The sequence below is a fragment of the Stigmatopora argus genome, chromosome 12 (genome assembly GCF_051989625.1).
Source record: "Stigmatopora argus isolate UIUO_Sarg chromosome 12, RoL_Sarg_1.0, whole genome shotgun sequence".
NCBI classification, from domain to species: domain Eukaryota; kingdom Metazoa; phylum Chordata; class Actinopteri; order Syngnathiformes; family Syngnathidae; genus Stigmatopora; species Stigmatopora argus.
This window is the reverse complement of record NC_135398.1, coordinates 4,822,898-4,846,808: the sequence shown is the minus strand read 5'-3', so window position 1 is coordinate 4,846,808 and position 23,911 is coordinate 4,822,898. Positions and strand designations below refer to the sequence as shown.

At 44.5% G+C, this 23,911-nt stretch overlaps 3 protein-coding genes across 5 annotated transcripts in view; all 3 read left to right on the top strand.

The window, feature by feature from the left end:
* The first annotated feature begins 326 nt into the window (after positions 1-326).
* cc2d1b (coiled-coil and C2 domain containing 1B) lies at positions 327-8,205 on the top strand. Its single transcript, XM_077615866.1, has 25 exons — positions 327-540; positions 1,085-1,633; positions 1,697-1,850; positions 2,429-2,532; positions 2,602-2,691; positions 2,870-3,016; positions 3,092-3,392; positions 3,625-3,743; positions 3,824-3,896; positions 3,997-4,059; positions 4,171-4,301; positions 4,372-4,444; positions 4,534-4,664; positions 4,730-4,832; positions 4,939-5,111; positions 5,194-5,328; positions 5,405-5,463; positions 5,537-5,653; positions 5,744-5,817; positions 5,897-5,955; positions 6,034-6,085; positions 6,155-6,254; positions 6,752-6,842; positions 6,910-7,032; positions 7,106-8,205. The coding sequence occupies exons 2-25, from the start codon at positions 1,571-1,573 to the stop codon at positions 7,115-7,117; spliced, it is 2,547 nt and encodes an 848-aa protein (XP_077471992.1). The 5' UTR covers positions 327-540; positions 1,085-1,570; the 3' UTR covers positions 7,118-8,205.
* Positions 8,206-8,490: 285 nt separating this feature from the next.
* On the top strand, positions 8,491-11,656 carry pak1ip1 (PAK1 interacting protein 1). The gene is made up of 10 exons (XM_077615741.1): positions 8,491-8,777; positions 9,164-9,326; positions 9,393-9,513; positions 9,617-9,691; positions 9,752-9,804; positions 9,951-10,096; positions 10,184-10,281; positions 10,679-10,778; positions 10,845-10,977; positions 11,218-11,656. Exons 1-10 carry the CDS (start codon positions 8,700-8,702, stop codon positions 11,352-11,354), a joined length of 1,104 nt encoding a protein of 367 aa, XP_077471867.1. The 5' UTR covers positions 8,491-8,699; the 3' UTR covers positions 11,355-11,656.
* A 707-nt stretch (positions 11,657-12,363) lies between these two features.
* Positions 12,364-23,911, top strand: part of LOC144086003 (guanine nucleotide-binding protein G(olf) subunit alpha) — a 34,603-nt gene continuing 23,055 nt past the window's right edge. Inside the window, exons 1-4 of one of the 3 annotated variants that reach the window (XM_077615736.1) lie at positions 12,364-13,205; positions 17,200-17,272; positions 18,354-18,408; positions 19,533-19,652. In XM_077615736.1, coding sequence (XP_077471862.1) covers positions 12,719-13,205; positions 17,200-17,272; positions 18,354-18,408; positions 19,533-19,652 — 735 coding nt within the window. In that variant the 5' untranslated portion in view covers positions 12,364-12,718. Of the gene's footprint in view, positions 13,206-15,975; positions 16,924-17,199; positions 17,273-18,353; positions 18,409-19,532; positions 19,653-23,911 lie in introns of those variants that run through there. The other 2 variants (XM_077615735.1, XM_077615737.1) reach the window with 2 other exon arrangements.

Here is a 23,911-nt window from a genome sequence, read left to right as displayed (position 1 = left end):
GTTTATGTTAGGGTTATCAGTCTTACATTATTATATATAATAATATATAATTATTTACTTAGCTTAGTAACATTAGAAAAGTCATTTTAGAGCATCTGCTTGCAACCATGTGTAAATGCTTGCTCCTTAGACCAAACAAATGAAGTTCTAATCATCTTGGACTGCTGGAATGCTGAGAAGAACCTTCGGCTCAACATGACCTTCATTTGTTTTGAGAGCTAAAACTTCTATTTACTTCTCACTCCTATTTTCCTACCCCTCCCTTGAGAGCTGAGATGTCCATTGTAACCAGGGTCCTTGATCCTTGAAGCTAATAAACAGGAAAAAGATGCGTCTAAGGCCAGAATGAACTTGGACTAAGACGGGTCGGTTCGATTCTCTCTCGCAAGAAAACCACAGATGAGTCTCCTGTCTCTTTTATTTATGCGTGCATTTGGGAATGCCTATTGATGAACCTATCATATTGGTCCTACGAGCCTTGGAGTCAACATACCGAAGGAATCCGTGGCCACGGCATCTAAAACCCTGAAGACATCTCTGGTGAGCCCACATGAATGTTTGCATGTTGTGACTGTCCCTAACAGGTGAGAGACAGAGCATGAGCCTATAAAACTTGGCAGTGGCTCCTTAGCCGGTAACCGGTCAAATAGCCTATATGGCCCCATATGGCTATTTAGCCGGTAAGAATTCTGTGGGGGGTAAATAGTAAGAAACTACGGCTACGGAGCCACTGCCTAAATAATAGCCATTAAATCCCTATTCACCGAATGTTAAAATCTATCAATTGGCAATAACACATCAAATTTAAAAAAAAATTGTTGAATGGTTTAGAAAATCCCCTATTCACTCAATGTTAAATAATAGGTTACCGGCTAAATAGCCCCAGGGACTATTTGACTGGTTACCGGCAAAGGAGCCACTGCCATAAAACTTAGGGCCTTCGGTGTCCTGTACTGTGGGCCGGTAGGTACTTAAACTCCGAAAGTATACCGGGAGCGGGAGGGTATACTTGTGTGTTCGTTAATTACGATTTTAACTTTTAAAATATGAAAACTCGCCAAAAATAATCACTATGCGTACCTAGAAAATTGACAGTGGAGGACCAACAGCGGGCGAAGGGTGCAATATATGCGACAAACGCAAGAGGGCAGCACTTCGCCAAAGTTGCGCCCAACCTGTCACCAGCACGACGAAGAAGAACAAGTTGTTCTCTGAAGAAAGTACAACCGTACCTTAACTGATAAAATGGTGGGTGAGCAGGTAAAACACTTAACACGGCGCTTATCCAAGCGTACTAGTTATTGTTGCTAAACCGCCTTCCACTTTACTCTGTTAACGAGCACACGTGTCCTGGTGGAGGCTTGTAATGTCAGCCAACGGCTAGTTTCCGGGCTAACGTCACCGCTTGGTATTTGTATATGCGTTCGGGAAGAGCACCTGACAGCCGCTCACATGATTTCAATTGTCAAAAAAACAAGACCGGGCTGAAGGACGACGACACATTTCCCTTCTCGTGTCTTTCCGTGGAATTCAGCGAGCTATTGTTAACTAGCAACTTTGAACTAACAACATGTTCGGCAAGAAGAGGAGAGAGCCGCTCCCTAAAGGCAGAGGCGCCGCCGCCGCCAAGCAGGTAACGACAACAAGAGTGACGCGCAAAAAGCCAATCGAGCTCAGCCTTCTCTTTGCCCTCCAGATGGGCTTGTTTGTAGGTATGGACCCCGAGGACGTGATGATGATGGGAGCCGAAGACGGTTTGGACGACCCGGACTTGGAGGCTGAGTTGGCTGCCATCACTGGAGGCGAAACTGCCCCTGTTCCTGGAGGAAGAGACAAACGCAAAGGAAGAAGTATGTTACAAATTTGTTTTAAAATGCAGCACCACCACATATGCTTCCTCCAATTCATTTGATTTGCCGTCAGTGCTTATTTCGATGCCACTGACAACCCCAGACGTCCAAATCATTTTACTGGAAGCCATTGTTGGCCGTCAGTCAAAACAGATTGGGCGTCAGTAGCGCCCATTGAGTGAAAGAAAGTATAGTTTGTGATCTAAATCGATTGGGGTGGCTATAGCCATTTGATTAAGCCTCATGGTTTTTGTCAATTTCATGAACAGAATTTTGCCGAACAATTCAAAGCCCATTTGAAAGTAGACAAACATTTGTTTGGTTGAAAAGAAACTTTGATGTCATCTTTGTCTTTCGAGTTAATGTGGCGAATACACTTTCAAGTTTTTTGCTTCTGAGACCCTCGTGTCCTCTCTTTCATATCCAAATATATCATGCAAGTTGGATAATAATCCCTTTATTCGTTCTTGAGTTACCTAGAATAAAAACGTTCAGGCAGACATACACAACTAAATAGACAATATAAATTAATTACACAAGTTAATCATGCCAAATTACTTGTACACTTTGTGTTTCAGGCCCCCTGCCCATGGAGGACATTGCCAAAATGGCCGACGAGTGCATGCGAGACGTGGATGAAGGTGAAGACGACGAGAATGTGGAGGACGACGAAGACCTCCTGGTTGGTATTTGTGTTTTTCTTATGTGGTCCAATGCTGGCTCTTCCTTGGCTAATTCATCTTGTCGCCAGGCGGAACTGCAAGAAGTGGTTGGGGAGGAGCTCCATGACAACCAAGTGACATCCTCTTCCGTTTCACCTTCTGTCAAACTTTCACCGCAGGTACAGTTTGGATTTGCTTTGAAAAATGTATTTTAGTTCTTCAGCCGTTTTAGGAACAGATGGGTTCAAAGTTGAAATTTGTGAAATTAATCGACAAATTGGCTCACACGTAAATCTTTTACGCAGCCCTTGAATATTTTAATGGTCTGTATTGAGATTCCGCCGCTTATTTTGAAAGGAAACGAGCACCCCCGCGTTGGCAGCCGTGCCTGGCAGCATTCAGCACACGCTGGGGGAGAGACTGGACATGTACAACACGGCACTCTGCAACGCCAAGACGGCGGGCGAAGGCGCCAAAGTCCGGCGGCTCGAACGCGGGCGCAAGGTGGTCCTCCGTTGAAACTTACTTTAATCTGAAATTGGCCCCTCACTGGAATATTGACAATTGCCTTCCTTCCAGACTTTGGAGTCCATGCTGACATCAGTTAAGAAAGGCCGCCAGGTCAGCGAGGCCGACATTCCTCCACCGGTCGCCACGGGCGCCGCCCCCTCGGCTCCTGAAGTCGCCACCCCCGACTCCGAGGAGGGAGAACAAGATTCTACCGCCTCCACGCCAGTGCTTTCTGCTCAACCCTCATTAGTGGAGGCGGTGTCTTCACCGGAGGAGGCGGTTTCTTTACCGGAGGAGGCGGTCCCTTCATTGGAGGAGGCGGATCTTTCGCCGGTGAAGGCGGAACCTTCGCAAACCGCGAATACAGACGGTTAGTGTCATGTGGATTGGGAAAAACAATTAAATTTTATTTATAATTAATTTATATTCAAAAAGGCTATTTCTGTAGTCCTAGCTCTTCAATTCAAAATTGTTATTGCCATACAAATTGACATAGTGGGCCAAATCCTGGCCCCGGGCCGCAGGTTTGACACACCCGTGCTAAAGTGACGCTTTTATGTAAAGCGAACGACACCCGGTTTATTTGTTTTCTTTTTTCGCAGCCAACGAGCGAGTGACTGCGCTGCTGCTGCGCAGGCAGCGCGAGTACAAAATGGCCGCCCTGTCGGCCAAAAAGGCGGGGGAGACGGAGCAAGCCATGGTTTACTTCAGGACCAGTAAGGTGAGAAGCAACTCCATCAATGGGAAGATGCCAAAAAATGTATTGGTGACCGAAAATAAATCTCGTTTATTTTCATGCAGAAATTTGACTCCGTGATTGACGCCGTAAAACAAGGACGAGCTGTCGACCTGAGCGGCTTGCCTCCTCCTCCAGGTTAGCTTAGCCATCAACATTTTTCCAAAACAACAGAACAGTGGACTTGACGGTATTGGATTTCATAAGAATCAAACTTTCATTGTTTCCTTGTCTAAAGGTGAAAGTTCATCGTCAGTCAAGCAACCCGCCAGAGTCCCTCAAGCAGCTGTCCCCGCTGAAGGTGCCGTAGTAACCCATCGTGAAGTTATTGACGTCCAATTCATTTGATCTGGGACTCTCCCAGTTCAAATGAATTGGCCACGACAAATGACTGTGGGCCTGCCCCTCCTAGGGCCCCCGCCGGCCCCCAAGGACGCACTGGAGGCGCTGGAGCAGAGGCGGGCCAAGTACGCCGAGGCCTCAACTCAGGCCAAATCCAGCGGGGACGAACGCAAAGCCCGCATGCACGACCGCATTGCTAAGGTACAAGTGACAAAATTTAATTGATTACTATTTTTTTAAACATTTTCATACTACAACTCCGACTCCCCAGCAATACCAGAGCGCCATCCGATCTTACAAAGCTGGAAAAGCGGTCAACTTTGACGAGCTCCCTGTTCCGCCAGGTGATCATCTTCAGTGCCATGTTGGGAAAATCTTAGAAAGCAAAATACGAGAGATACCAATCCATCCCCTGTATTTTCTTTGCACACAGGTTTTCCTCCCATCCCGGGTCAGAAGGCCACCACGGCCGAGCAGGGATTGGTCGCCGCGCTGGAGGTCGCCTCGAAGATCTCCGATGCCGCCGAGAGTGCGGATGAAGCAGACGAGGAGAAGGAAGTGGAGGTGGGCGTTTTGAAGCTTTCTTCCCACTTGGACTTTGACGCTTATGTTTGCCGTATGATTCGCAGCCAAAGAAAAGCACGCTAGGTGTTCCGGCACCCCCTCGAGATCGGAGAAGATCTCCGTCTGCTTCACCTGAGAGAACTTCGGCCAGAGATATCTCGCCTGCTGGTCAGTCCCGCCACATGACATTGCATTGTTCCATCTGCTTGCTTTAATCCACCGCGAATCCACTTCCTCAACAACTTGTTGACCTCCGCTTTTCTCTGTCTTCTAGCGGCAGAACAGCTGGCATTTCTGGAGAGCCGTCGCAAGCAGTACTTGAAGGCGGCGCTGCAAGCCAAACAGAAGAACGACATGGAGCAAGCCAAGAACTTCCTGCGGACGGCCAAGAGTCTGGAGGCCATGGTGGAGGCGGCGCGGAGTGGAAAAGCCGTGGACATAAGCGCGGTGAGAACATTTTTTGGGACGTTAGTAGCCACCGTGAGATGAGTTTGACGCCTCTGGTCTAATGGAAATCCGCGGCCGCCAGGTGCCCTCGCCCCCCGGAGACGAGGACGAAGACTTTGTTCTGGTGCACCACCATGACGTGGGGCTCTCGGAGAAGGCGGAGAAGGCGGAGCAGCTCTACGCGCAGCTGGCCAAGATCCTCAAGCAGCAGCGTGAGGTAGCGCTTCGTATTCAACACACTTTAACTTGCGGTCTGCCGTGATTGGCTATCCCTTTTTTTCCCCTCTGTTTAGAAATGCTTGACTCACTCCAAGCAATTCACCCACCTGGGGAATATCACAGAGACCACCAAGTAAGGAATAACAATCAGGACCCTTCTTTTCTTCACGAGGTGAACATCACTGTGTTTTTATTTTGTCTTGTAGATTCGAGAAGATGGCCGAGTCGTGTAAAAAGAGTTTGGAAATCCTAAAGACGTCCCAAGCTCAGGGTCTCCCTCCCCCCAAGCATCACTTTGAGGACCGAACTTTCCACACAGTCAGGTGGGCTATCAATTCCATATTGTGTGCTGCTATGCCTCTGTAGCCACTGTATAAGCCAGGTCTGAATTGATTTTATTTTTTCTTCCCTAGGATGTTCCCAGATCTCAGCAGCACCGAGATGGTGGTGGTGATCGTGAAAGGCATGAATCTCCCTGCTCCCAGCGGTACACATACGCCCACTGCACCAGGATCGGAAATGTTTCTAGTAGTAGAAAGCGTGCCGTCTTGTGTCTCACTGTGCAGGCATTCAAACAAACGACCTGGACGCCTACGTGAAGTTCGACTTCCCCTACCCGAGCACGGTCTGCCAGCTCCTATCTTCCACTCCTCCCGTGTTTCCTCATTTGTTTGACATTCGTACCTCATTGACGTCTCCCTAGGAGCAGCCGCAGAGGCACAAAACAAACGTCATCAAGAATACAAACTGTCCAGGTGAGACTCCTCATGAGTATGCTCTCCTTGAAAACGAGGAGAGTCACGCGCTTTTCTTTTGAACGATAGAGTACAACCAGAGCTTCAGCCTGTCCATCAACCGCAACCACCGCGGCTTCAGGAGAGTGGTGACGTCCAAAGGCCTCAAGTTGGAGCTGCTGCACAAAGGGTGAGTCTCAACATGCCTTTTAGCTCAAAGACGTCTACAAAGAAAGATGACAAACGATATTTTCAATTCACAGCAGCATACCTGTCAACCTCTGCCGATAACTGCCCTTATAAATGATTATTGATTCCCCTTACAAACCCCCAAAAAACCTTACAAACACCGTACGGTGTTTGTAAGGTTTTTTGGGGGTTTGTAAGGGGAATCAATAATCATTTATAAGGGCAGTTATCGGCAGAGGTTGACAGGTATGCAGCAGAAGGACAGAAAGAGCCGCACGAAAGATTGAGATCCTAAAATGAAGCAGAAACTTAACTTTCATACTTGGCTAATATTCTCAAACTGAAGTGGCAGTAAAAATTGTCCACGTTTTTCGGTGTTCATTTAAAATAAAATAAAAAATAGGTCCACATACTTTTGGCTCATGTGAACAAAAGGAAGAAGCCTTAAAAAAATTGCCAATGAATTATCTTAACGTTTCCTGTGCATGTGACGCAAAGCGGCTTCCTGCGGAGTGATAAGCCTATCGGGACGGCGCACGTCAAGCTGGAGCAGCTGGATTCGCACAGTGAAATCAGGGAGATCGTCGAGGTAAAGCACGCTCGACTCCTCCAGATTGTTAGAAAGATGCCTTTTTTTTTTTCTTCTTCCCGGTCAGGTGATGGACGGCCGCAAGCCCACTGGCGGTCGCGTGGAGGTCCGTGTTCGCCTCCGCGAGCCCCTGAGCGGGCAGGACGTGCAAGCGAGTGTGGAGCGCTGGCTGGTGGTGGAGCAGTCGGAGGTACAATTCCCCCGCCGGCGCACGTCCTTTTTTTTCCTGCCACGTCTTCTCTCATGGCGTTTTTCCCTCAAAGCTTCTCGTCTAGAGCCACCTGCCTTGGACGGGCAGGTAGAAAGTGACTCAGGAGTACTCAGGAGGCGTTCTTTCAGAAGGTTTGCACATGGGCGAGATATGACCAACCTGGCCAAGCCGTTGGGTAAGGATTCTGGCGCCATCTGCTGGCCATCATCTGACATTAGACAAGACTACACAAGCTCAAGTGGTGTCTATGCACTAATATACATACCAAAGTAATCCATGTTGCTGTATAAAATGTCAAGGCTCAGAGTAATATATTAGCACATAACAGCGGAAAGGAAAGAGCTAAAAAAAAATATGAAGTCGAGAAAATGACGATGCATTTATGGTACTTTTTAAAACGAGACCATTGACTACATGGTGGTGGGGCTTAGAGGTAAGATCGGGCTGAAAAAATCTGACCTGGCCCGCGGGTCCAAAAACCCGACCCGAGCGAACCTGAGGAATTAACTTGATTTGTAAGCCCGAGCCCAAAGCAAAGCCTAAATTTCATATTTTTTTGGTGAGGACCCATCCAGGAAGGGGGCTGATTTATGATCACAGATTAAAGCCTGACTTTTGTAACAAAATCTAAGTTAAACAAGACTGTTGACAGCTATGGACTTCCACCATCGTCAATGGTGGTGAATGACTTAATAATCATTGTAACAAGATCAGATCATTTTACACAATTTCTCCAAGAAGCAGCTAAAGTATATAGCACGTGGCTACTGCTTTGACATTATATTGTACAACTTTTTCCCCTTTATGCTTGGCTTAATGTGTCAAAAAAAGAATCTTGAAAGAGGTCAAATCTTAGATACATCCATGTTGTTTATTCCTAAAAGCGCAGAATAGATTTTTAACTCAAGCGCAAGTTACATAAAAGATTCAGAACAATAATAAAGAAATGTGTTTAAATGGTTGTGTGAAAGGTTGGGGGAAACTAACCTGAGAAAGTCGTAATGGCTCAAAAGCCTGTCAAGTGTCTACTGAATTTAAAACCGTTCTCATTGTATATCAAAGCTTGTACACTTTTGTTTACAGCGGTCACAGATGTTTCATTTATTGATGGACCACCATCCCAAAACTCTCAATAAAAGTTGCTTTTACTCATTTACTACCTCTTTATTTTCGTTCACTGTCATTATTGCATGACTATGGGGAGGAGAAAAGGATGTGATTCAGTGAGTCATTTACTTTCATTTTATTAGTGCTTAAATTGCTTTATTTTTGTATTTTGGGGGTTTAAATGTTTTTTTTTAATTGTATGTTTTCGTGTTTTTTTTATTTCTTGCAGATGTCTAAAAAAAATGCTCAAAATCAAATCAAATCGTGAAAAAATGTAACTCCCGGTCATCCTCACCTCTGGGCGGCGCTAGAGTAATTTTGGCGACAACGAAGAAAACACGCATGCGCAGTAAAATATTTAGCTTTGTTATGGTATCTCACATGTGCTTGCACGCACCATAGCATATTATGATTTTAGACCTTCCACGGTTACGATACTGTGATATTTTTGTGTGTCTTTACTAGCGGGGATAACGTTTCTTCCGGTGTTAGAAAGTTGCTGAGTTTGTAACGGAGGAAAAAGAAGGCAGCTAAGCGTTATGGCTGCCTCCGTGGAGCTCGTAGCTGGCTGCTACGAGCAAGTTGTTTTTGGTTACCGTGTTCGAATTGACCAGAAGGTGAGTGGATTTTTCATGCATAAAGTCTTTACAAATTCGATTGTTTAAATAGGTTAGGACTTTAAAGTAGGCATTCAATCCAGGCCTGGTTTTATTTTTATAGGGCAAAATCACCAATTACTTCCACCTATGATATTAGAGAAAATTATTTTCAAATAATAACAATGAGCATTGTGAGACGTCATGTATACACACGTTCACTTTAATTGAGTTGAACACAGGTACAAGTGGCAATAGGTATCAATGTCTTCACGAGGAGGAGCAGAAAGTTTGGGTTACTCAGATTTGATTGGCTAAAATAGTACCGACAATAGTTGTCTGTTGCCGGAAATAGCGGCTTTCATCCGAGCTGATGCAGTTTAAACCTGAGGATGTCGCCTGTTTAGGAGTGGACGGTGAAGGCGGACTTTTCACACCACGCTCACATGGCATCTGTGTCCGCCGTGGCGGCCAGCGACAAGTTCGTGGTGACGGGCAGCAAAGACGAGACCCTCCTCCTGTACGACATGAACAAGAAGGTGGAACACGGCTCCCTGCTGCACCACGACGGTGAGCGGCGCCGCCCCCGCTTCCCCTTACTTTGCGGCCCCCTGACTTGCCGCATGTGCGCTTCAGGTTCCATCACTTGCCTGGAGTTTCACGGTAACACGCATCTGATGAGCGGAGGAGAGGATGGACTCCTGTGCGTATGGAGCACCAAGAAGTGGGAGTGCCTCAAGTCCATCAAAGCGCACAAGTCAGTTTGCTACTGAGTCAAGTTGAAGGCCGGTTATTAGGAAATACAATAGACACTGTTATGTTTCATGAGATCAGGTTTTTAATGTTTCTTTTTTCACCAGAGGCCACGTGACATCGATCTCCGTCCATCCATCTGGTAAACTTGCACTGACGGTTGGAACTGACAAAACCTTACGGTGAGAGGCAATAAACGTACGTTAAAAGTTGAGAAAATATGACGTTATTTCTCTTTCTAGCACATGGAATCTCATGAACGGAAGATCCGCTTTCATTAAAAACATTAAACAAAGTAAGTAAATTGGGATTTTTGAACTCGGTGTCACCACTAAACGTTCAATCATTCGCTGCCACCCCACCTCGAATGGATTGGACGTCTAATCGTGATAAAATGAAAATTGAAAGGAGTCGCATAATGTGTTCTTGCTGTGTGTGTAGACGCACAAATTGTGCGCTGGTCTCCTGATGGCGACAAATACGTGGTGGTCATGGAGGACCAGATAAACCTTTTCGACTTGGAGACGGCCTCGATGACCAACACGCTCCAAAACCCTAAGAGGATATCGGCCATCAACTTCTTGAATGTGCGTATTTTTTGTCTTTTGTTTCCCCCCCACAATCACGCTCATTTCAACGCACTGTTTTTATTACTTCTTTTTTTCTTCTTCCAGAATTCCATCCTGGCTGTTGCCGGCGACGATGAAACTGTGCGATTATGCGATCTTGACAAAGGAAAATGGTTGCGTGAGTTCAAGGCGCATGAAACCAGGTGTGTATTTTAACTGAAATATTTATTTGAGTTATTGATAGAATAAAATCATGAAATGTCCAAAAATAAAGACTGGCATGACTCACCATGACCTTGTTGAACTCATATGATAAAATTTAATCCAGACTAAGGGGGTTAATCTGTGAATGATGAAGATTGCTGTATATAGAAGCCACCCAGGAGGCCAAAATAGATGATTTATTTAAGTGTATGAGTTTGCATGGAGCAGCTTGCTGATTATAAGCAGCAAAACAAAAGTTTGCGTGTTCTAAAAAAACAATGTGGCGTAAAAAAAAAAGCATATTTTTGGGAGGGATTTGTTTCCATTTAGATATCAGTGGCCTGCTTTCACATGCATAATTTTAGCTGTGTTTTTTTTCCCTCCGTCCATTTTCAGGGTAAAAGCGCTGGAAAGTTTCAAGGTAGACGATTACAGCGTCTTGGTCACGGCGTCCAATGACGGCTTCATCAAAATGTGGAAGCTCCATCTGGGCGAGGTAGGCCGGCCTCTAAACTGCGCCGTCCGTCATTCGGCAGCGTCAAGCAAGCGTGTCCCCCGACAGGAGCTGGAATGTCCCACCCTCTTGGGGGAAGTGAACACCGAGGCCAGGCTGACGTGCTTGACCGTGTGGAAACCTTCGACCACGTGCACCACCAAAGAAGAAGAAAAAGAGCGCGAGGCGGCAACGTCAAAAGGTGGAGATAATTACACACGAATGGCGATAGGCGTCCAATGCATGTCAACCGAAAGGGTTGGCAGCGGAGGAACACTCGTGGCTCGTGTTCATTCGCTGTTAACCTAGTTGACGTGGACTGGACGTCTGCTAGCTGCGATGTCATTGGAATACACAGGATAGCCATTAGTGGTCGCCTATGGGACTGAAAGTGTTAATATTGATTTGTTTTTCTTATATTATTTTAATCATGTGCCTGTAGAGTTGGCTGAGGCACTTTTGAAGAGAAAGCGAGTGCATATCGTCCAACACGAAGAAGTCCTTTTGGAACATGAAAGCAAACCGATGAAGTTCAAGAAGAATAAAAAGGTCGGTGGCAAGCAGGAAAAAGGCAAATAAAAAACACCCCACAATTGTTATAAGTATATGTTGTTTGTCCAAGTATTTTGGCTGGATGGACACTTTTATTATATATTATATTGTAGTTCTGAAGAGATGCACAATGACATTTGGAATTGTTTTCAGCCTTCTTTATTTATGTTTACCTGCTAAAGCTAGCGTGAGAATACCTGTAAGTCCCTTCAATAAAAATGACAGCAGTCATTAGTGTTTAGCTAAATGCAAGAGTGATGTATATTTAAAAAAGCTGCCAATAGATTCTCAAAAAATTAAACATTTTCATTGTTTATATCATTGTAGAAGTAGTTTCAACTTTTTATGACTGATGTTCACCAGCATCACCAAGTGGCATTTTCTGTACAGGAATATCTTGACATGCGAGGAATTTGAGATACAAGTGAAATTCCAAGGAGATAATTAGCCTTGAGATACAAGCATACGAGACAGTCAGGTGGCTGAGACGCGAGACAATTTGCAAAAAGTCTCTCTCTCGTCCCTGCTACCGTCTGTCTGTACTGAACAATGTCTCTTTAATATTCAACATCATAACCACTAGATAGTTATTAGTTACTCTGTAAAAATAAATATGTTTATCCATTCCAATATCCAGTTTTTTTTCAGGGGGTGGGAATGAATGAATTAGTTCATTTCTATGGGAAAAGTTGATTTGAGATACGAGTAAATTGACATATGAGCCATTAAGCTCATATCTCAAGGTATTAGTGTACATGACTAAAGCTTTGATGGAAGCTCCTTTCAGGTCATAAATAAAAAGTCCTTTAAGTGTTCACCATCGGGTGAAGACGTTGACGACAGGAGCTTCCCAATTCACCTCCACTAGTTATGAGTGCCATCGACGGCGCTAGACGTCCGGTTGGTTTTGACCGGGGAGGGGCTGTGTAAAATTTCGAGAAAAGGGTGAAATTTGTCGTGTCGACATGTCGTAATGCCGTCACCAGAAGCGCAGCGCCAACGGAGTCGTGCGTCCTTCGCAGCCGCTGTACGGTAAAGGCTGGTGTACTGTGGACCCGCAGTGTCCACGGACACGATCAGGTGATCCGCGCGAGCGAGCCCACCGAAGCGACGCACACTCATCGACCAAGAGAGAGGAGGGGGCTCGAAGGCACCATGTCATGTAGCCGATGTCGGCGCCCACCCGGTGGTCCTCGTCGTTTCCGCTTCCATTCGGGAGCGACATCTTAGCCACCGACCGACGGACGGAGCGACCGAGCGACGGACTTTACGGCCGTGTGCGCACGCGCGTGTGTGCGCGCGCGCCTGTGTGTGTGACGATGGCTCGCTAGGGCCGCTGGCGCAGATTCTTCCTTTATGAGCGATCCCCTTCGGCACTTTTTAGGTTCAGCATGGGGCTGTGCTACAGTCTGCGGCCGCGGCTCTTCGGCGACCACCTGAGCGGCTCCATCTCCAACGCCGCCTCGGACTCGGAGCCGCATCCGGACGCGGCGGCGGCGGAGGTCTCCGCGCCCTCCCGCGCCCAAGGAGCTCGCCTCGCGGATGACAGTGGCGGATGCCGGCCCGGCCGGGAACACGGCTCGTCCGGGGACGGCGTGCTCATCCAGAACGGAGGAGGAGGAGGTGGAGGAGGCGGCGGTGGTGGCGGGAAGGGGACCTCGTCGTCCTCCGCGGCGGCCAAGGAGCGAGGAGGACGCCGCCTGCAGCTGCCGCACAAAAGCAACAGTAGCGGCGGCAACAAGCAGAAAAACTGGGACAAGCTCCTCTTGGAGGAGAAGGAGGCCGAGAAGGAGGCGAGGAAAGTCAGCAAGAACATCGACCGGGCCCTCAAGGAGCTCAAGCGGGAATACAAGCAGACGCACCGGCTACTGCTACTCGGTAAGACCGCCTTTCTCCACCTCCGCGTAGTGACAGCAGCGGCCAGGCGCCGTGGCCTGCGGCCGGATGTCGTCACGCCTCCGTCGGGGAGGCCTTGTGCCACATGCGGGTGGTTCGGCGGCGTGGACGCTTGATTTCAAATGAGTCGTGACATTAACACCGGAATGTGGCGTATGAGCTCTTGTAGTCAAATTGGTGGACTTGACGCCAACGTGACTGGAGACTACGACGAGAATTAGGGCCAAACTGAGAAAATTTTGCTCTACTCGTAATATTGTTTTTTAAAATCAACTCGTCCTACATTTACAAACAACGACAAAAAAGTTGCATTCTTACGAAAATTAAGTCATAGTATACAATCAGGACATCAAAGTAATGTTACTAAACAAAAGTAAGGCTGTTCATTTAAACGCAGGTGGTTCAGTGCTACGGGAAGTACGTAGCAGCTCGTTTAGCTAACTTAGCCGCACTGCTTGCATACAAACTCAGGAAAGATACGAAATAGTAGACTTGAATTGCTTAATATAACGATTTTTTGGGTTCTTATATTCTGAGTTTATTCTTGTGGGCCCTTTTTGCTTTTCTGTTTGGACCAACGTCACCAATGCTAATGCTAACTATTTTTTTTCAATACAACTACAACACAGGTGTCAAATGGCCGCAATTATTGCGTGAGGCTCGCAAAAATAGATCATGAAAACCATTGACTTCATATTATATTAAAAAAAAGACTTTGGACAGTTATGAGCTGTTAACAATTCATTAGCTCCAAATTGTTCACAATTCATTTGCTAATCTATTTATTTAGTGCCAGGCAAACAAGTTCAATATTTATAATGATTGGCCAACATAAACGAAGAAACCATAACTACGATGTGTCCCATGACAAGCTGCCTATGACAACCCCGCTAAACAACTTTGTTAAATAATTGCCAATGTCAAGGTTGAACGTTTTCTTCAAGCAATTTCAGCAAGCATTCCTCCAATGTTACAATTGGTTCCTCGTAAAATGCCACCAAAAATGTTGAATTCCATCTCATAAAAACTACAGTCCATCCGCCCCAATTTTGAACTTGGGACATGAGACATCAGACATGGGATTCCCCATTCAAAAGAATTGGGCGTCTATCGCCGTCATTGTCGACCAACCACTTAATAAACAACTAACCAGTTAACAAACGGACCCGTTCGTTCGCTCGAGGCGACCTGTCACCCAGTATTGGTGTCAAAGGTGAACATTCCCAGAAAGGACACTGGACTGTGTGACGACTGCCTGTATCTTTATAGCTTGATGGTGTATTTGCACTGGGTGTGTTGTAAACTCGTGCGACTAAGTCAGCCACATTTTCTTTTTTTGAATGATTTACAGTCCTGGCCGGCAAATGAGCGACCAGCAGTTGTCGATAAGAAGCAGCTCGCCTCTCGCCGTATCGTGGCGTTGCATAACTTCACATGATGTCATTGACGAGGCACCGGTCTTATAGGTCACATCCAAATTAAAAGGGAACTGGCGCCGTTGCTATGCGTTTATGTCATTTTAATAAGCCTATCGTCATGGCGGAAGGGCCACGTGGTCTGTTTTGATGTTGTAAAATGCTCAAAATAGTCTGAAAAAAAGCTAAGGTTAACATAAAGTTAGTTGGTAAATAATTACACATTTCCCAAGTTTCTTGCTTTTTAAAATTAGGCCTGAATTGACATGAAACCTCTCGTCCACAGGTTATACGTTTTTTTTTAGAATCTGTAAATGTTTTTATTACCTGTATAGACCAAGGGTCTCAAATTTATGGCCTTGGGCCCAACTGCGGCCCACGGTACAATATTTTGAGGGACAGTTTAATGTACAGTTAGCATTACAACTCCAGTTCCTAATCAATAGCGATAATGTCGTTAGGTGGAATGTAGGATGATAAGATTGCCGTTGTTCTTTTGATATGTATTGTCACGTTGCACAGCATTACATGTGTATTTCTGCAATGAAATTTTATCCCCGCAAATACTATAATTTGAAAGTTAGTCTGAAAGTTTTGTCTTCTCTCACACAACATTACCATCTATTTTGTCTTTCTGTCACACCCTGATGACACGTAAAGCTTTGTTGTTGTTTTTTTCCCTCTTCCACAGTTTGTTCCAAGATGATTTGCTCTGTTATTTGTAGATTTGACCGAATTTAAAAGTGCAGTTCACTTAATGGCTGCCATTGACGTCTAATCCATTTTTACTGGAATGAACGTCTGTCGACATCAAAGGCAGGCAATAAGTTTAGATGTTATTTTCTTAGAAGTGGAAGTATAATTGCTCTCGGGATTGAAGTCTCGCGAGATTTGCTATCGCGTTGTGCTGGTTAGAACTGTGCGCATTACCACATTTTGTCACTCGAGGGTAGTATGGGACAGCTTTGCCCGTGACTTGGTTGAAAAGGGTTCAGTCGGACCCCAACACACATTTTGCATGATGATATAATAACAAAATAACTGGTAATTTATTAAGGCTTAAATTTCCTCCTATTTGTTTCCTTGATAGACCACCAGCTTTCTCTAGTTTTGTATTTATTATAATCATGTTATTTTATTTAGAATTCTTACAATATTTGTTTTACTTGTGTGTTAATGTCGTTATTTTGTAACATTTTGCTGCTAGCTCATTTTTGACCTCCATGGCCGCCATGATTGTAGTTTTCATGCAAAAAATGGGCGGGCGTAACGTTCTGGGGGTGAGAGGCGTTCAAGAACCGCGTATTTCCCAGTGTTTTTGTAATGCAACGCATCGCTTGGTTGTTCGTTTTACGGGGGCGCGAGAGGCATTAAGGACCACCACCGTGGTGGTTAATGAACGTAGCGGAAGGGTGGTAAATCCCGGCACTAAAGCTAGTCGCTAGTTCAGGTCAAGGCCGCCGAGCTATAGACCCATCCCCTCTTGTCATGCAGCGTCGGATAGAGCAGTCCAGGTTTCCACCCCTCTGCCGACTAGTGTGACAGCAGCACAGCGAGGGGCTAAATCGGGGAATGGCTCCCGTGGCTTCGGAGACGAAGGTTTTGATAGCGCCTGGATGCTGCGGGCTCGTTAATGTCACACTTTAGCGCGCATTTTGTTTGCTTGCCACCTCCACGGGCCACGGCTACTTCCTGGTGCCACAGCGAGAGGCAGTGCTGAGTTGAGGAGACGCAAATCTTGATAGATAGCGGAGGGAGAGAGAGCGAGAGAGAGGGGCCGGAGATAGCAACGCTTGGCTACATTAACGGACATCACAAAGGCCTCCCCTCTCTCTTTTATTTATTTTTATTCCCCCCCCCCCAAAAAAAAATCTCACCTTGCCCCCCCTCCCTTCTGTCTCTCGGCTGCTTCGTCAACTACCAGGCGGATTGGATGACGCTCGGCTGCGGCTAAAAGCGGAATCGTAACGGGGGACGGATTCCTCCCTTCCCGAGAAGCCTCTCGAGAGATTCCTTCTTTTTCCAAATGATTCTTTTTTACTAACACTCGAGCCATTCCGTCACCATTTTAAAAAACCGCCATCCCGGGCGTTCTATTTCCTCTTTGTCGGCGAAGGAAGGGCTTTTTTTTCGGGGGCGACGGAAGATGGGTTGTTTGGGCAACAGCAAGACTGAAGACCAACGCATCGACGAGAAGGCGCAGCGAGAGGCCAATAAAAAGATCGAGAAACAGTTGCAGAAGGAGCGACAAACGTACAAAGCCACGCACAGACTCTTATTACTCGGTAAGGCACGCCGGGGAGAAGGAGAGGCGAGCTAGGTAACTAGTAAAAAACCCCGCTACCCGCATTTTTGCTCCTCGTTGATTAGCCAACACGTCTATCACACCAGTGCCTTGCTAGCATGTCACAGGCGGCGAGGTGGGATGAGGGAGAATTGTGTGTTTGTGTGTGTGGTGTGGAGGGGGGGGGGGGGGGGGGGGGCATTGATGTAAAACTACCTCTCGGGATGTCACCCCTCTTGATTTGTGTGCTCATATTCTGCATTTGTGTCTTTCAAAGGTGCTGGGGAGTCTGGAAAGAGCACCATAGTGAAGCAGATGAGGATTCTACACGTCAACGGCTTCAACGCAGAGTGAGTGTTCAATGGCCACATTAGCTGCTGTGCTACTAGACGTGCTGCATATAAGATGGATGGATGGATGGATGGTGGGAAGGTGGGAAGGGAGGAGGCTGCTTTTCATGACCCATCATCACCCACCAGCCTGAGGAGGCCACACCATGCCAAGTGCCAGCCCATCGGTTCTCCCTTTCCCATGCACTGCAGCGCCTGTTGGGCCCAGTTATGTCCCATCCATCCATCCCCTCCCCTTCCACGCACGGCGCCATGCATACGCGAGGATCGACACGACCGTGTCACGCACATGTCAAATTTACTGCTTCCTATTTCACGGGGAGGGAGTTAAGGTTGCCATCGACGAGGGCGGGTGCCTATCGATGATTTGTTTTTGCTGCGCGCGACATTGATCGGGGCAGCGCTCGGTTTGGAACTCGAGACTATGTACGTTAAGCCTATCGGGCAGTGGATGAGGAACTTATAGTAGCTATCGGATGCCCGAACTAGGGATTGTAAGTAGGGATGTCCCGATAGCATATTTTTGCATGTGACTCCAAGTCGCCTGATTTGGAGAATCTGCCGATCCGATTCCCAGGAAGTGTATTAAGTAGGGCAGAAAAGTACTTTTTCCAAATGTATTTCATGTATTTCGTCCACCCAATCGGGGAGATCCCTAATAATTAGGGAGGACTACACTCATTTTGCTCCATAACTTGAAAAATGTGAGACCAACAACGTTGTACTAGGCTATTTTGTCATCATAACACTCCGTTTTTAAAAAAGGGACCAGTGAAGTTTTACATTACAAATCATATCACCATATTTTTCCCCTTACTTTATTAGATTGGTTATTTTTCTGATTCCCACTACTTGCAAATGATGCACAATGGCCACTTAAGCTGTTCTCAGTATTTTAGATCTCGCAATTAATCATTGAAAACCAGTTTGTGTCCAGTTTCAAATCCAATCGCCAATACAAGCTATTTTTGATGTGCTATTTATTTTATTTGTATTTTTAATGTACTTGTTTTCTCAAATTTCTAGCAATCTTTTGTGGCTTGCTAGCATAACCTATCTTTTCTCTTGTTTTCACATGCAGGGAAAAGAAACAGAAAATCCAAGACATCCGGAAAAATGTCAAGGATGCCATAGTGGTGAGTTCCAAACACAGTCCGCACATGTTATTATTTCAGCCGGGTCCTTATTGCGATAGCTTACTTAACCAATTGATGACATATTTGTCTTATGTCACTACATAAACTACTTTACAGCAATTGTGCAAAAACTGGTTTGAGAACTACCTCATCGCATACCATGGAATGAAACAAGGGAACAATTTCACCACAATTGTTTTCATTTTTTTTGGGCTGAGTTGCGAGTGATCATTGGACAAATGGCTGCTAAATTTTCCCAGCACACATCGCAACAAGAAGTAGTTAGGAAAGTAGTGAACAAATCTTTAAATGTGTTTATTTTTAGCTGTTAATTGCCATTCCCAAGCCAAGTCTTCAGGAGCATTTTAAATACATTTAAGTTACAAGGTGTTTGCTTAAACCAAATACTCTACTATATAATGATGCTAGCTTAATGCTAACCGTTTCATGGCCGTCCTACGTGTTTTGTATACATAACAAATTTTCATTCCAACAACATGCTGTAGTTTTAAAACCCTACATAGTTATTTCTAAAACCACAATGACAGTAAGAAAAGAAATCAGAAAACCAATTCAGTGCAAAATGTGATATACCTTTTTTATTTATTTATTAAAGATAAAATCAATAGAATGTAAAGTAAGGACATATTTTTGTTCATATTAAGAAGAAAAAATAATTAGAAAAATAAATTCAACCTATCTATACTTAACAATTTAATTAAATTAAAAAAAAAAAAGAAACAAAAGCCACTGCAACATTCTGCAGTTTTAACCTTTAATTCTGCGAGTCTCTTGCATGCCACTAGGGGAGCTTGCATAGAAACCCACAAATTGAAAATCACCTTATTCCCCCCCCTAAAAAAAAAAAAAACTTTCTCAGCTATACATTCAATATCATAAGCAACGGATTGGACTAGTTTAACATCAGACATCGATATAATTTACGCTTTACATAGTTCTCATGGAAGAAATGCAAGTTTCATCGAACATCTGCTGGATTTCTCAATAACAGTCATTATGCTTCTTTACTGCTGCAACATCAAACAATCCTGTATCATAAAAGCCCATGCAACTTGTCCTCCTTGAATGATATGCTTTTTTTCTCTCTTTTCTTCTCCGTACAGACCATAGTGTCAGCGATGAGCACTTTAATACCCCCTGTCCCGCTAGCCAACCCAGAGGATCAATTCCGGATCGAATACATCAAGAGCATAGCGCCTCTCTCCGACTTTGACTACTCGCAGGTACGTTGCTCGGTTTGACGTTTCGCTTTCGCCGTTGTGTACACCAGGTCAATTTATCTCCGTGCCGGAAGTGCGGCGTAGCAATGCAAGCCTGCAGATGAGCTAAGAACCAAAAGAGGAAAGTTAAGGTTTTAATGTTGACAGGTGACAAGTTTTTGTTTTTGTTGTATGAATCTGCATTGTGGGGTTAAAGGACAGCCCCAAAAATGATATGCCAAGGACAAAATATATTCACTTACCGATTTATTTTAACGGAGTTCAGTCAAAGGGATTCAAAACAGTGTTTTGGTAGTTTCTGGAAATGTTGCAGCTGGCGTTCTCGTCCGTTTCACTGACTGAAAAAGGGCGACTTTAGTACAGAACATGGCAGTTTGGAAAGGACGTTCAAAGTGGTTTTTATGTTCATATTTTTGTCCCGATTGGATACCCAGGAAATGCAGTAAGTTGGGGGAAAAAACATATCCAAATCTATAGTGTCCAACCAATTTAAATGGTTTTCATTTTTGTATTATACTTATCATTTTGTTTCCTGAACTCATTAAGTGCCATAGCAAAACATTTTTTTAAAAAAAGCAGCGATTCTTAAGGCTAAATCCAATCATACGACAGTTGAAAAGCACAACAGATTGAGGAAGAGCCTTACAATATCCTGTACGAATATACGTGCCAGTTAATTATGTTTACGTGGCCAGATGTCTGTTATGTACAGTAGCACACTTTACATAAGGGCTGATAAATTATTAGATGTGCTCCGTTGGACTTTTTTTTTCTTTTATAACATGCGTAGTAGACGGCGAGGCCGGGATTACCGTGCTCTAAAGTGACATCAAACACGTACTTTGGATGCGCTGGAGCCAGTAAATGCTAGCAACTAACTCGCCAGAATACTTGAGCGAGCCGACTCTCCTTCCTCAACGGAAACGGGCGAGCTTTTTTTGATGAGACTACATGATTTCTGACGGCTTATTTAGAAAAATGTTTGGTGTGCCCATTAAGAAACTGTTATCTGCTTGCTATAGCGGAAGGAATTCTCCATTGGCCACACTCGGTTAGCACATTTGCTGCTGCTGCTGCTCGCTGTAAACAGCATTCCCTTTTATCATTTTTAGCCACCCCCCCATCTTGCCCAATGGATTACAACACTTTAACTTAACGTACGTCGCTACGTTATAGTGCGTCTAAACATTCCACGGCAAAAGCATGTTGACGTTTTGTAGTGTCAGAATCTGTTGGAGGTGGACTTTTTTGTTGTCATTTAGTCTGTCTGTTGGGTCTACAGTCTGGAATTTTAGTTAGCAAGACACGATACTTTGACACTAAGATTTTCCGTATTTTCTCGCATATAGGCCATAATTGTCCCCCAAAAAATGATGACTGAATCGAGGGTACGGCTTATATGCGCACAAATTAGATTTGACATGCATGAAACTGCAAGGTGACAAAGACCAAACGCCATAACGCAAGACAAGGCGGCCGATGCGGTCATTTATTTTAAAATAGAGAAAAGATAAACAGATAAAACACTAAACAAAATGTATTTTGGCGTCTATGAAGGAAAATTAAAGAAACATCCTTTCAGAATGTGCAATCCAGCAATCATACGTTATTTTATTATATTATACAGTATTTCAGAAATGCCACGTGCAATGATTTTCCCTTCAAAGTAACACATTTGTACTCCCTATTAAAACCATGAATATGGAGGTGAAAATTGTGAATCAGGGGGCGGGAAATGATACAATTCAACGGTTTTAAGGCAATTTTAAGGGTTTGGCTTATACTAATATGCGAGAAAATACAGTAAATATGACAAAGTGGACTGACTCTAAGGGAGGGAGGCGGGGCTAATGATGGCTTGGACCTCCACCTCCAAAATGTTGTCAGCCCACCTCACCAGCATGTTTGCATGTTTCTCATTGACGTCGGGGGTGACCCGCATATGCGACGGTTGGAAAGCTAAACAGCGTTAGCAAAAGCGCAATGGCGCCCGCCACCATGTTGGCGATGGCCACACTCTTGTCTGCCTTTGCCTCGTCCCACCATAAAAGTTTCCGCCGAAAGCAATTTCCTTTGTTTCACAGGGTCAGCTGCAAACTTGAGCGTTCTTCCTTTTGGCAGCTTGAGCACAAGACTGTAAATTCAAAGTCTTTTTTCAATGAGGAATATGCTTTGACTCCCTCCAGGTGATATTAAAGGAAAGTACTCGGAAGAATCACTCTACTATTAAAATACAAAGCCATAAAGTACAAATAGAGTAGTTGCAGAAACTCAAAGGTTTTTGTTGACTTGAGAGCCACACAAAAAAGACGTTGTTTGTCTTGTGTTTGCAATACAGCTACAGTTACAGTGTCGTGTGGCAGGTGAGCTTCAACTTCACGCAAGCCACGCCCACTGCTCTACTTTGTCTGCAGGTGTTAAGTTAGATAGTTCCGACATGGCACAGTAGTTTAAACTGACAAAGAAAAATGAAGTTAGTGGTAGTTTGGATTATTTTCTTGGAGTGGACATTTGTGGGCTCTCTACCAGTTCTCGATCCTTAGTTTCCTAAAATTTGTTGACGTAGGCATTTTGTTCAAAATATCATAAATTGTCACTATTTTCCCACAGCTAACTTGTATCGTATCGCTCAGCTTTACATGGAGGAGTTTGTCCTTGTTGCTTTTGGTCTTTTAATAACTTAACCCAAAGGAATTGCCTTGCGACGGGGAAAAAACTCTTGGCCTTCCAAGTTCGTTTAAAGAAGACATGCTTTTTTTAATCTGATAATTTACAAGACTAGCTGTCTTCAGAAAGCGATTCTGATGGTCTTCCAGCAAAATTAAGGAATAAAAAAAATGGCAGTGCGCTTGACAGATTCAATTGACTTTGGTTGAAATGGCTACATTTGTATGTTTCTTTTAATATGTTACATTGTCATGACATTGCTGTCGTAGTTGGTGAACTCACCGGTAAATATTTTTCATAGCAACTAGCAGCCATGTAGTGAGTCTCTGTGGTGTTTTTGGTGTCTACTTGGAGACTGTGAGACTCCCTCCAGGGCAGAAAGTCAGCCCTCTTGTGTCCACACTGGAGATGAATAGCTCTTGTATAAAGTCATCACTCGCTAATTTTGCTACAAAATAAAGATACACTTGTATTTTTACTGCTGTAAGTCGCATCATCACCTGGCCGTAAGCCACGGATGGACCCCGGAAAATTTCGCAATGCTATAAGGAGCTAACGGTTCCAGCTATTTTGATGTATCTAGATTATTTTGATGATTGAAGTAGTCAACTACGAAAGCAAATGTGTATAACTATACAAAGGATTGCATGAAAATGGAATTGGACACGGGTGGAGAATATATGAAGAATCTGTAGAAAATATCAACGATTCTTGGTTCGTGGGCCGCGTTAACGTCAACTCGATTTCATGTGGGCCAGACCATTTTAGATATAATATTTAGATTTTTTTAATAAATGGATTAAAAGAACTGGATTAAAAGCCCTGAATATTCCGTTTTTTATAGATCTAAAACAATGTTTATTTTGGCATTTTTAAAATATATTTTTAGATTTTACAAAATGATTTTTGAACTAAAAACACAGAAAAATGGATTAAACAATGACAATTATTGATTTAAAAGGGGGGAAATCGGGACATTTAATATACATCTATACTCTTCATTTTAATTTGATCCTAAAACAGAAAGTCGGCACTCATGATTTACTTTCCTGGGCCACACAAAATGATGCGGCGGACCAGATTTGGCCCCCGGGCCGCCACTTTGACACGTGGTCTAGATGGCTTTAGAAAGTTGGACCTGGTCTTGAGTGATAAACTTTGATTTATTCATTTCAAGTTGAGCTATTTGAGCTATTGGACTAACAGTTCCGCTTTATTTGTCACGTTGCAGCCCTGCTTACCTTTTTAAGTTTTGACATTTCCCATGTTTGCAGAGAAACAAATAAGTTGCCGACAGATACCTGAATGACGATGTTGACATATGTTTTCACATTGAACCTTAAGTTTTCTTACCCACGAACCCGTGTTGATCAGTTACCAAGGCAAACATGACAGGCAAGGGTTAAAAAACAAAACAACAATAACAACTGTTGAAGTAAATTCCCTTCCCTTCTAGTTTCTTTGAGCGTTATCACTTGCTCTGTAGGGCCCGGTAGCACACACTGCATTTATTCAAAGGCCCAGTGTCACACGCCTCTGTTGAAAAGAGCCTTAAGGAGCAGCCGCCGTCCGTCTCCGAGCTTCCGACAATCGCC

Coding starts and splice junctions, on each gene's coding strand:
- cc2d1b (XM_077615866.1), top strand. CDS start 1,571: ATGTTCGGCAAGAAGAGGAGAGAGCCGCTCCCTAAAGGCAGAGGCGCC. Junction 3,017..3,091: donor GGCTCGAACGCGGGCGCAAG/GTGGTCCTCCGT, acceptor CCTTCCTTCCAG/ACTTTGGAGTCCATGCTGAC. Junction 5,329..5,404: donor TCCTCAAGCAGCAGCGTGAG/GTAGCGCTTCGT, acceptor CCCTCTGTTTAG/AAATGCTTGACTCACTCCAA.
- pak1ip1 (XM_077615741.1), top strand. CDS start 8,700: ATGGCTGCCTCCGTGGAGCTCGTAGCTGGCTGCTACGAGCAAGTTGTT. Junction 10,282..10,678: donor TTCAAGGCGCATGAAACCAG/GTGTGTATTTTA, acceptor GTCCATTTTCAG/GGTAAAAGCGCTGGAAAGTT. Junction 10,779..10,844: donor GGAAGCTCCATCTGGGCGAG/GTAGGCCGGCCT, acceptor GTCCCCCGACAG/GAGCTGGAATGTCCCACCCT.